At 37.3% G+C, this 12703-nt stretch overlaps 1 protein-coding gene across 4 annotated transcripts in view; it reads left to right on the top strand.

Annotated features, from left to right (window-relative positions):
- CDK8 (cyclin dependent kinase 8) overlaps positions 1-12703 on the top strand; it is an 87515-nt gene that overhangs the window by 64023 nt on the left and 10789 nt on the right. For all 4 annotated transcript variants that reach the window (XM_064504991.1, XM_026108894.2, XM_026108893.2 and 1 more), the window contains 4 exons: positions 2350-2481; positions 4917-5060; positions 7787-7856; positions 8942-9014. In XM_064504991.1, coding sequence (XP_064361061.1) covers positions 2350-2481; positions 4917-5060; positions 7787-7856; positions 8942-9014 — 419 coding nt within the window. The remainder of the gene's footprint in view (positions 1-2349; positions 2482-4916; positions 5061-7786; positions 7857-8941; positions 9015-12703) is intronic.

Here is a 12703-nt window from a genome sequence, read left to right as displayed (position 1 = left end):
TGAAAGGCTAGACAGCTTCCTTGGAGGTAAGCACAAGGGATCCTAAAGTCCAGAAAACACATTAATTTAGACAAAATATTTAGTAGGAACTAATGCTAAATGTTCAAAATGGGGTGGAAAGGTAGGAAGGACCCAACACTTTCCCCACTATTCTAAAATTTTCTGGTGGGAGTTACTGTTTACAGTGAGAGGATAATTTGAATAATTTCAATTGCTTTAAATTAAAGTAAATAAATAAATAGAAATTAACTGTAGTCTAACAGCAATAAGCTCTACCAGGATGTGCATTAGTGTGGCAGTGCTTTGCCAGCAGCCTGCTAATGCACAGCCGATTTATATTTGTTATGGTAATGCAGCCAAGTTTGGAAGGTTCTTTTTTTTTTTTTTTTTTTTTTTTTTTTTTTTTTTTTAAGATAGTTCATCTTTTTCACTTCCCTCTGGCTTTCTTTTATGAGATTATTCTTCTGCATTGTTGCTCTGTATTCTTACTGTTTTGTTTATCTGAACTGTACTGTTAATCGCTAGTATACTGATTAGGGGTAGGATTTTGGTGGAGTGTTCAGTGCTGCTCTAGCTCTTCCCTCCCCTTTGGAAATTCAAGGAATAGGTAGGTCAGGGCTGAACACTTCTGCAGATCCTACCCAGAAAGCTTTTAATACCCTTCTGCGGTTTAAGGTGGACAGCAGAGCTTGTGGTCTTCTATGTACAAAACAGGTACAAGGACAGCAGAAGTGAAAATTTCTTCCTATTACCTTACTCATAATGTAGTGGCTACTCCCAAAACTGAGACCATAGGTCAGCCTCTGGGCACGTTCAGTGTCAACTGTGGTGGCGATGTTTGCTGTAGACAACTCTCTGTTAGTCATTGCACATAGACCACCCGTTTATTTCTTAACTGATAGTTTTGAATTAATTTGGGAATAACCTAGAGCACAGCTAAATTTAGCCAGACTCTGTTAATGGACAGGTGAAAGATTCTGTATCGTCCCACCAGTCCTCTGAGCCATCCGTTCCCGGGGGGAGGGCGCAGGGAGACCCTGTCTTTCAAAGTGTGGTATCAAAATGTAGATTTTTTTTTTCTTAAGATATTACCACAGCAGGAAAAGAATGCAGAAGTTATACCCATACCAAGGGCTTCCACTTTTCCAGTGTAACTAATTTTTCTAAAAAATACATAACTGGTATTTAACTTAAAATAATTTTTTAGGCCTTTTGTGCCATTTTGAGTCGTAAATTCACTTCTACAGTTTTCCTCTTCATAGATATTAGTGACTTGATCATATCTTGAGTAATCTTGATATTTTAATGTAGAAAACTGTAAAATGTTTCATTTTTTAAATACAATTAAACAATCTTAAATAGGAATGCTTATGGAAAAAGAAAATTAAGATTGTGGAGGCAAGTTAGAGACCGGCATTTACACTGCAAGTTTCCCTCAACCAGTGAGCTGTAACATGTAGTTCCTTTTCCCTCCAAATGATTACTGATCACATTTCCTTTGAGTCTCTCTCGGCATGCAAATATCCCTGCACCACAGATTCCCCAGCTTTGGGGATTTGGGAAGTGGTGGGTAGGGACACTGATTTGGTGGGAGAAGTTGCGTATTTTAGCCTCTGCCCACTTGGTCCTGTATCATTTGTACTGGTAGTTCAGACAGCTTTCTAGGAAGGTGTATATTACCAATTCTAAAAAGCGTTTTTTAATGATACAATCCCCCAAACAGAATTTTAAAATCATAGACTAAATGGTATTTAATACTGGTATCTTGGTACTGGTAATGCTTTTAGACAGAAAATTAAAGGGAGGGAGATACTGTAGGTTTAGCTCCACCCCCCCACCCCCATTTTTTTAAAGTATGTGAAGGAAACTTTGCTACAGCTAACTTCACGAGGAGGTAGCTTTTGTGACATGTGCATGTATGTATTATAAATCATTCTAACCTTTGCAGAACTTGAATTTTGCTCACATTTAAAATGCTGCTTCTTGAAAGACCGTGCTGTAATAATGGAATATTTTACTGGATAGTATCAGGTAACATGAGTCAGGATTTACCAGTGTCCTGAGAGAAGTGAGTTGATACGCTTTTTCAGAACAGTGGTTAATTCTTTGTTCTCAGTGGTTCCTGTTAGCAATGATTTATAATGATATACTTTATATGTGATGACATCCAGTAACTTCTACAAAATCTTAAAGAAAGTGAAATATGTTCACAGAGTTCGTATCTGCTACAGTGTGTGTTTATTTTTTAGCACAGTGATGGTAGCACTAACAAGTAAACGCAATCAGTTCATTTAAAAAATAATTGTAGTTTTCCTAAAATTTTAAAACATCTCTCTTTGAATTTTGCAGCTGACATGGGCTTTGCCCGATTATTTAATTCACCTCTGAAGCCTTTAGCAGACTTGGATCCAGTAGTTGTAACGTTCTGGTATCGAGCTCCAGAGTTGCTTCTTGGAGCAAGACATTATACCAAAGCTATTGGTAAGTAAAACGGAGGACAACTTGCTGTTGTGTCCTTTATGCCAAACGCGTGCAGATTACTGGAGCATTGTTACGTGGTTCCTAGTACAGAGGACAGCAGCTGAGTTAAGGGTATGGTACTGATTTCTTGAGGGAAAGCTAAGCTTTGACAAATTGCTTAGTTTACTGTTGTCTCTGGCTAGATATAGGAGTTAGGTATTTCAGATTTTTGTCTCCAAATGCCCTGTGAGGCACTATAATTTTATATAACTTTCACACAGGATTTTTGTAAATGCTGTTAGAGCTAATACAAAATATTGATGCATCTCAGAACTATTGGTAAAATCTGTATGGTGATGGTAAGGCACAGTGCATTCATTTTATTGCAGGATTTTTAATCTAGTTTAACAAGCGCATGAAATACATCTTAAATTTAGGAATATACAGAAGAGAGAATGTGTTGGCTGCGCTGAAACCAAACTGTAATAGTGAAGACGCATGCTGACACTTTTTTTTACTTGCTATTTTACTTGGCCGTTCTGCCAAGAAAAACTACTGAATTTGCTGTGAGAAATTACTAATTTTAAGTTTGCTGTTTGGGGTGTCAGTCTTCAATGGAAGCTGTCCCAGGATAAAAATTCCCGGTAATAAATTCTGCTCTGTTCAAGCCTCTCTGTTGTAGCCTCTCCCCGTGTCTCTCTCAAAGCAGAAGTGTGAACAGGGTTGCTTTCAGAAGAGCTGAGGCCTGTTCAGCGTCATGCAGTGGGCTAAGCCGTGATCTGCCTCAGGCCTATCAAGAAGAAATGAAGCCCTGCTGGATGCAGAGACTGTTAGGATTGCATGAGTTGCATCTGCTTAATGCTGCCTCCTCCATACCACTGTCTCTACCAGTATGATTTTAACAGCTCCAGCATGATGCGGTTGACTCTGCTTTGCTTGACTCTATTCTTGCCAGTTTAGTGGTAACAAATCTCTGAAGGCAGGAGCTGTTGTGGCTGTGGCTGTGGCACAGGGAGAGTAATCCAGTAACAGGCTGGAGTGGGGGCCACCTTTAGTGGACGCAAATGGGTTTTCTATGCACGAGAGAGACTGTAGAGAAAAGGACTGGGAAGTTTTCCCCTCTAGACTACCTTTGCTGGCTAGTTTAAAAGACCCGTTAAAGGCTAGCAAACATTTCTGGGGGAACAGCTTTCCCTGCAGTGCTCTGTCTGTTTTGCACAACCATGAAGGCTGTACGTTGGCATATATATTATTACTTGTGGGACCTGAAATTCTTTTGTCAGACTTCACCATTATTTTCTTAAATTTGTGTCAATGTTTTTGTCGGAAGTTTCAGTGTTTATCGCTTAAATTTATTTTCAGCAACTTTTCTGTTAATACTTTATTTTCTTTAATAATTAAATGTATTTCTTTATCTGTTCATTTAAACTGCTTTTTTTATTACATTTTCATGTCCCTTTACTGGCATTTTCTTCTGCTTGCAGCATGTGAAACTGCACGGTCAGTCATGGCCTTTAACACATAATTTTTTTCAGTGTAGATAAAACCTGACTGTATACAAACACTGAATAATGGGGTTATGCTGTCTGCATCACTTGCTTTTGTCCTTGTTCGTGACCTTCTCTTGTTCATTCAAGGTTCAGTGTAGCTTTACATTACTAAATTAGAAATTGCATTGTGCATACTACATTAATAAGTTAGAAATTGTGTATATACATACTAGGAAAAAAAGGGAAAACAATTGAGGAAAATGCAGGCTGTGTGATTTTTGCACACTGGGACACAAAAATTAAAATTGAAAGGATTTTTTTTTGATAAAAGCATGAGGGCAGGAGGTTGTCCAGAAGGAAAAGCATATTGGTAGCTTTTTAAAAATGAATAGTATGAAAAAGGGGGTGATGTACTTGCGCATGGAGCAATTGCAATTTTATAATTCATCTCTCTCTGCAAAGTTGTGTAGGTAGAATTCTGTTTATTCCAATATTATTGCTTTTCAGCTTTGGGTTTTTTGGTCTTTTAATATTTTGTAAAGCTAGTGGCTAACTGGGGGTATAAAACATTGGGGGGGAAGGCAGCATGAAAGTGAGCTGGATAGGATGTTGATTGGCTCTTCATTTATATTTTGTGTGTGTGGACAGTTTCCCATGCCTTTTATTCAGTATTTTTCTTAAAATCACTTTCTATAGCAATAAATGGTAATACTTAAAAAACAAAACAAAACAAGCAAACAAAAAACCTGTATACTGCTTTTTCAACTCTTGTAAAGTTAATGAGTTGTATACATGCAAGAGTAGTTTAAGGGAAAAATTGATGAAGTACTGCACGTTTATAGTAGAAACGTGAAGTTTTCAATGCAGGGACCTTATCTGTCATATGTTAAGAGCTAACACTCTGTCTCACCAAGATGCTTTTGGAAAGATTCATTTGATTTTTATTTGTGTTCTCCTTTTTTAAAGATATTTGGGCCATAGGGTGTATATTTGCAGAGCTGCTAACATCAGAGCCGATATTCCATTGTCGACAAGAAGATATCAAAACTAGTAATCCTTATCATCATGACCAGCTGGACAGAATATTCAATGTAATGGGATTTCCTGCAGGTACATATTGTATTTTTAACACCGCTGTTCAAAGAAAGATATCCGTATTGCTTTCTTAGTGTATGAAGGTGGCAGCTGATCAAAGCAACAAAGCTGTTCAAACATGATCTTTATTTCATGAGTAATAAAATCTAGCATGTAATGGTCATATTAAATATTTTTTCTTCTTATTGATAAGGTTATCTTTGTGTATACATGTATCAATGTTTTATAATGTAAAAGGTGCTTAATGGTGGATGAAAAAAGTTAGAAGGAATATTTCTGGTTTTCTTCAGTACTCATTTTAGAATTGGAAAACAACTGATGATTGTATGAAACCAAACAAAAATCTGTGCGTTTGGTTAATATTCTACAGATGTTTAATTTTTGCTAAATTAAACAAAGCGTTTGGAAGCAGACAAGGATATTTCATTTTTTTCCTTGGTAGAAAGTTTATGATAGGGAGAAAAAGTCTTGATTTTAAGAACAAAGAACTAAATTTGGTTTAAGAACCAAAACAAATTATAACGTGGAAATCCCTTCTTATGTTTTCCCCTCAGTGTTAGTCATATCTTGTTTTTCTATAGACTCTCTTGCATCTTTTTAGTTAATGGTCCGTCTTTTAGTGTTTATATGACGGCAGATGTCAGAATAGCAGGGGGCTTATTTTCGCTTTTTGTTCATCTTTCTGCTCACTGTTTGTGTTCCTTACTGTTGTCTCTTCAGTATTGGTTATCTTTTTCTTTACTGTTCTGATGGACTTTTTGCTTCTCATCACATTAAGTTTATGCTCTGTATCTCCACCTGTGTGGTTCTAGTATTTTGTTCTTAAATGTTCTCATTTTTCCCCATGTCTTGTTTTTAATACTATATACACTTCAGTGTGTCTGTACTGCTGATGAGAGTTCTGGAAGAGTTGCCTTCATGTGTTAAGTACTTTTCTTTTTTGCTCTTTGCCTGGATTTTTACCCTTTTCTTATGTGTATCGTCATTTGAGGCCTATTTTGTCTTTGTCAGATGATACTGTGGTTTGTGATAGGTTTAAGTAGTGCTGTCTAATGGTTTGCATTTGATTTGAAGGTCTTTGGTTCTTACCAAAAAGTATTATTTTCATTTAATTGCAGCAAATTCTTTTTTGCTCTTTATTTGACATTTTCCGTAATTGAAACAGTTTCGCCTTATGTCCTTATGAGAGATGGGGAAAAAATAGAGCAAGTGGAAAACAAAAGGAATCTCCACTCATTTGTTATTTAGTGTTTTTGAGCTTCTAGTGTTTTGTAATTGTGCTAAGTCTTCGTAAAGATTTGAATTGAGACAAAATGCTTGTCCACAGGCTTTGCTTAGGAGTTGCAGAGCACAATACGTTTGGGGCCAGGGTGTGGTGGTGGTGAATTTCTTGTTTTACTTTTAAATCCGTTTCAGGGTTTGTCTGCGCAGGGAAGGTATGATCAAAGGACAGAACATAAGAACAGCTGTAGTTGGTCAGAACAAGGGTTCGTGCAGCCCAGGCCCCTGCCTGGGACAGTGGCCGTGGTGGGTGCTCAGGGAGGAGTGCAAGAACAGAGCAAGAAGCCCTTGCTCGGTACACTGTGCCAGGACCTAGTGGTCTGTGCTGTAGGGGCTTTCTGGGCCAGAAATAAATGTCTGTGTAACTGCTGCATGCAAAGGCATAGGTTATGAATTTAGCATGCATTAGTTAATCCATTTTAGAGGTATAAGTACACAAATAGATTACAATTTGATATGCTGCTAATTTGAACCTGGGTTTATCAAGCAACTCACAGCATGCACTTGTGTGCACACTCCTGTCTGGCTGTGAACGTGTCACTGATGAGAAGCTAATGTGCTGAAAATGCCTTTCAGCTTAATTTCATAACTTGCCTCTGTAGATGAGTTAAAGCATGTTTGGCCTGTGCTTTGATACATTCATTCATGAGTAAATGGCCTTAATTTGTGTCGATGGTCTTATTTGGCTCTCAGATAGAGAACTAAGGCTTCCTGGTTTTTGATTGAGTACTTTCATATAAGAATTTAACATGTAAAAGTCAGTGCAAGTCAGTCAGTCATGCTGACTGCCTTTTTTGTTAGAGGAGTGGCCTTAGTTCTCAGTTTGCAGCCTATGATTATGCAGCAGTGGATTATAGACATTTTTGCTTCCTATGACATCCACATAGGGGCTTAATATTCTTTAATTTGAGTATGTTAATGTTACTTAGTGTAAACCATTTGTTGGCAAACCCTTTCTGAGTAGTTTTGGTATCTCTGTTAGAGCTGACAGATTTACACTGTACCTCTGTGATTTTTTTCTATTATTAAACACAGTGCTATCAAAATAAAAATCTCTTAGAAGTTACAGTCTTTACTAGAATCTGTACTTCTATACAGAAATCATTATTGTTCCTAAATAAATTAGGATGCATGAAGGATGCAAGTAAAATGGCTGTCATTTTTCTTCTGTGTTGTCTTTATGCATAAAGCAATCTTCAGTGTAGCTGGCAGTTGTTTTTGAAAGTCCTTGAGTTAATCAGCACATAATTGGAATACCTTTTAGGTGTTCCTTAGGTTTATTGTGAAAAGGTGATGGAGGAATGTGAGTCAAGGAATACAAAGATAAAGTAGCTGCAACATTAGAGAAGTGCAATGAAAAAAATCAAGGTTTCAGAGATGCTTTGAAAGCTTTTGTGTTTTACTCGGGGGGAGGGGGGAAGAAAACAAAAAGTACTAACAGATGTTGATTTTTTTTGCAGATAAAGACTGGGAGGACATAAAAAAGATGCCTGAACATTCAACTTTAATGAAAGATTTCCGGAGAAACACGTAAGTCTGTGTTTATCTGAGCTTTCTTGAGCGAGTGTATTTTCCCTCTCCCTCCCACTCTTAATTTATTGTGGCTGAGGTTGTTTTGTGTGTAGATGCTACACGATGACTATGCAATAATTATGACTTAGGCTGGGAAGAAAGAAAAAGAAATTTGTTTTTTAATGGTGAACTTGGCCTATTGCATTGGTGTGAATCACAGCGAAATAGTCAGACGCTGACTGTAAATGGCAAAGTGGCATGTGTAATCGCTGGTGTCTGTAAGACCCTGGATAGCTCTGAAGATTGCTAAGCACAGCTTTTCACAGCTGTTTCCACGTCTATAGTAGTGGAAATTATTCTTGTGTGGTAGCTGCATAAAAAAGACCTGGCAGCCTGATGCTGTGTCCAAAAAACTATGGGTATAATCGTCAGTCTTGGGGCCTAGGGTAGTATATGAAGACTAAAGAAAAGACTACCTTAAAGTTTTGCTGTCACGTTGCCAGAGTGAAATGCCCTCGTATAAGACCTTGCCACTGTTGCCTTGTTGTTTCCGTGCCGATCAAATTGAGAGGTTTTTGGCTGTAGTTATACACTTTTCTTGCATCTACTATGCTACTGCAACAAACCATTTTAAAACCGTATTTCTGAGCTTTTATTCAAAAAATTGAATTCATTGGTATTCTTGAAAAAACACATGCATTGTAGGACAGTGTTAAGATGAACTTAGTATTTATCTCCATGTTCGCTGGTGGTAGAAATATGCAGAATAAAACTGTCTAGACTGATACAGTAATGCAATTGCTGAAAGGCAGTTTAAATCCAAATGATAGTTTGATGTCTGTATGTGACTTAGAAGTGTGCTTTCTTTCATGGACATGACCTGTCTTTACAATTACAAGCATATGAAGAAAACAGATGCCTTTTTGTATTGTTTGAATGATTTTTAAGCAGTCTTCTGGTGTGGTTAGTTGTGTTTTTTCCCTGCTTTAAGGTATTAGCAGCGAAGCTAATCTATTCTTATTAAAGTGTCTTGAGTACTAAGTAAATTTTCCAGTATCGCTGATTTGAATATTAGAAATTTTACGTTTTTTTTCTTTCTCCAGGTATACCAACTGCAGCCTTATCAAATACATGGAAAAACATAAAGTTAAGCCGGATAGTAAGGCATTCCACTTGGTAAGTTCCTGCATTTATTAAAAAACAAAAACCTTCATGTAAGTTATAATTGTTCAAATTGAGTGTTGAGCTGGTGCCAAATAGTCGGTGACTAATTTTATTTTCAGTACTCCCAAAATAACTGATACTTTGCAAACTGAAAACTGCAAAACACTTCATTTTCTCATATCAGTAAAATGATTCTATGAGTCATTCATTGGATTAGTTCCAGAATGCAGTATGTGAGAAGTTTTCAGTTTTTAATAGCCATGATAAGTTTATAGTTGTATTTGCAGTGTTACTGCAACTCTTAAGCGTTTTGCTGCTTTGCTGCATACTTTTAAAAGCCTTTTTTTTATTTTTAAAATATTCCTGAATGCATAATTTTTATATATTCATTATTAAGCTTAACTTCATGCACTTTGCAAAAACGTGAGTTGAGATTTGAACATGTTAGTACATCTCCTTGGTTGCTCTGTTCCTTAGTAGCTAGCTTTCTTGTGAAAAATGGTTAAGAGGCCTGGTTGTCTGAGGATATGAATCTTTTGTTCAAGTCATTTGAAGCTGCACATATACCCAATGTGATGACTGGACCCAAAGGTTCTTAAGCAACCTACTTTTTTCTGTTTAGTACTTTTTCTTTTGTATAAATTTTGAAATTTATCCTTCAGTCAAAGAAGTGCTGAGGCAACATTCTTGCTGAGATGCACACCACAAGCATTTTCTGAATGGGGGTTTCCAAGCAGATAGTGAGTTATACTGCACCCGGTAAATGTATGTTCAAGGTTTAGATTTAGAACAAACAAAAAATTCATCAGGCAAATCAAGTAATCATTGCAGGTAGTTACCTGAAGGTTGTACGATTATGCATTATTTACTGTGAAGCGTATCCACTCTTTAGGGTTAAAATAAAATTTGGTGTAATACAAAAGATATGTTAACAAAAGCAGGGAAACAAGTCCCCTCTTGTAGAGAGAGGAGGAACTAAACCATTGTGGGTTGTTGTTGTTGTCGGTTGTTGTTTTTAACCCTAGCAGAACTGGAAGCTCACTTTTATATGTTGCTGGGTGGTCAGTATATTTGTGTGTCATACTAATTAGCTTATGGCGGTATGCAGAGAACTGAAGAGCCTTTATACACAGGCAAAACAGGCTCCATCCCATTTTGCCCATGTTCAATCCAGATTTTACCATGTGGCTATTTATAACAGAGCTTCATAAATACATTTTTAGTATTTACCAATATGTTTATATAATGTTTTAGTATGAGAATATACACTTTTTAAGATATATTTGATATAGCAGGTAGATAATATCTAATATTCCTATCAAAATATATATAATATTTGTGGAAGTTATTATTAAGTAATTTAGTAAGCAAAAAACAGTGGACATGAAGTATCTGTTGAATATGGTATTCCAAACAGACTGGGATTTGAATATAAAAACTCATCCTCAGACTCTAAGTGAACCAAATTAAGGGAGCAAATTTGCAAATCTTTCTTATCTATCACTCTAGGCAGATGTTCTCTAAAATTATATTTATGTAAGCATAAGTACTTACCTTTCTAATTCCACCTTCTTCTTTGAGAACAGATGTGCTGCCTGTCACCTACAAATTTGACTTCTGACATATTTAGAGTCCAGATCTCTCAAAATTAACCTTACTTAGCTGTACTAAAATCCAGAAGTGGGTAACTATTGCTAGTAATGGATAGTTGAGAAAAATCTACATCAATTCTGCCTATTAAAAATCAGTTGCAGTAGATTTTTATATCACAGTTGGGCAATCTGAGATAAAAATCTGATCTGTGCAAAAATCTGCATAACACTGCCAGTTCCTTCCCCTTCCACCTGTTCCTCAACCATTTCTCCTACTTTGCTGGAAGCAACAGAGTTCGTTTTTAATTCTTTTGCGTGGTTCCCGACATCTGTTCCCTCTCTGACAGCTTCTGTAGTACAGATAGGTATTTTCTATACAAAATTCAGTAACACATTGAGAATGTAATATTAAAAATGTCGAGGCAGCTTTAAAAAAAGTTTAAACTAAAGATCACAGAGAATACTGTAATACCTCTGTTTATCTTAATATTTAATTTAAAAACCTCAATTTTAAACTTATCTGAAGTGGCTATGCCACTCTCCATTGTGCTGTGGAGGGCTTGCCACCAAGCTTAAGTAAAATTTACTGGGTAATTCAGGCTTTGCTATGCATCTTGGCAGGCCATAAAAAAAGTCTTTCTCTGAACTAACGTCTTTTAAGAGCTGTGAGTGGTCTGGACAAACTAATCTGCAATTTCTCATCCGGTTTCCCAATCTTGCAAGTTTACAAATTGTTTTTAGTAAAACAGCAAAGTTGGACACAAAATAATTACGTAAGAGTAGGTTAAAACACTTTTTATGTTTTTTTCTTTTCTCCCTGTAGTATCAAAGCAGGATGACTGCTTGAATGTCTTCAGTATTTTTATTCAATATGCTTGGATTTATACCAAAAAGCAGTGGCTACATTAAAATGCAAAATCAAGGAATGCTGCCCTTTTCCATAGGGCAAGGGCTAAAATCCTACTGGGAACCTTGCAAGTGAGAACATTGGTGGCATTGCGTACTTAGTTCATAACTGAAAGTTGAATTCTTCTGGAATTGCTTCTCTTTGCTCCTTTTCTGCTTGGTGCCAGAAGCTGGGATGTTCTCCGTGACAGGGCTGGCCGTGGCTTCCATACAGCTGGGTATTGTGGGGTCCAGTGTCTCCTAGTGCATAGCTGTCTGCTTTGTTTTAGAATTGAGCTTTTGACATAGGTTGGATAGTTGTTGGACTGAAACTTGCTATCCGCTTTTAAAACAGGTTTCCGTTGGCTCTTACCTGAAGAAAAGTGTCATTCTCTCTCTCTTTCTTCCTTCCTCCACCTGCTCCTCTTAGGCAGACACTGAACACATGGAAGTACAGTGGCATATTGAAACAGGCCTTGCCTGCTACCCTTCCATCCTTGGCCGTGTCTGTTGGTACCAAAGAGAAGGACCAGGATGGGAGCTGAACATGCACCTTTGATTGAATGCGCTGCGCCCACCACAGTTAGCTCACCCACTGAGTTTGCTTTGGACCTCTGCCCACCTCCCCTCAACAACACCAATATTGAGGGAGCTAGTCTCATGCAAAAGTGTGGATGAAAATCCATCATTAGTACTGGAGCTAAAAACCAGAGTATTTAATAGCATGGACATAGCCATGTTATTTCGTGGCTATGGGAGCAGGAGGGAAGTTCAGTCAAGTTTGTAGTTAATTCTAGTAAGATCCTCTTAGGTTTCTACTAACTGCTGTCAGAGCCATTCTGCTGAAAATCAGGTTGCATTACGAAAGCTTGGTCTTTCACAAGTATCATCTCAGAACTCTGTTCAAAAGCCGTTAAAATTGGAAGGTGTTGTAGGTTTGTAGCCTCATGGTTTGAGGCTGAGCTGAACTGCAGAAGAATTAGTTAAATCCCTCCATCAGAGCCTGAGGTGGTTCAGTGCATCTCTTGCTACCCCAGTTCCTCTAGATGTGCTCTGAGATCTTATTCTTTCAGAAGCTGTCTTACTGCCCCATTAGTCTCTGGATAGAAACAGATAAAACATTGTTCTTGTGTCCATCTTGAATTGTGAAGTATCCCAAAACTAATAATTCCAAGACTGGTAAATCTCTAGATTGTTGTGATTGCTAATGATGAAACTGTTTTG

The sequence above is a fragment of the Dromaius novaehollandiae genome, chromosome 1, assembly GCF_036370855.1.
Source record: "Dromaius novaehollandiae isolate bDroNov1 chromosome 1, bDroNov1.hap1, whole genome shotgun sequence".
NCBI lineage: Eukaryota > Metazoa > Chordata > Aves > Casuariiformes > Dromaiidae > Dromaius > Dromaius novaehollandiae.
This window is presented reverse-complemented; position numbering and strand designations above follow the sequence as displayed.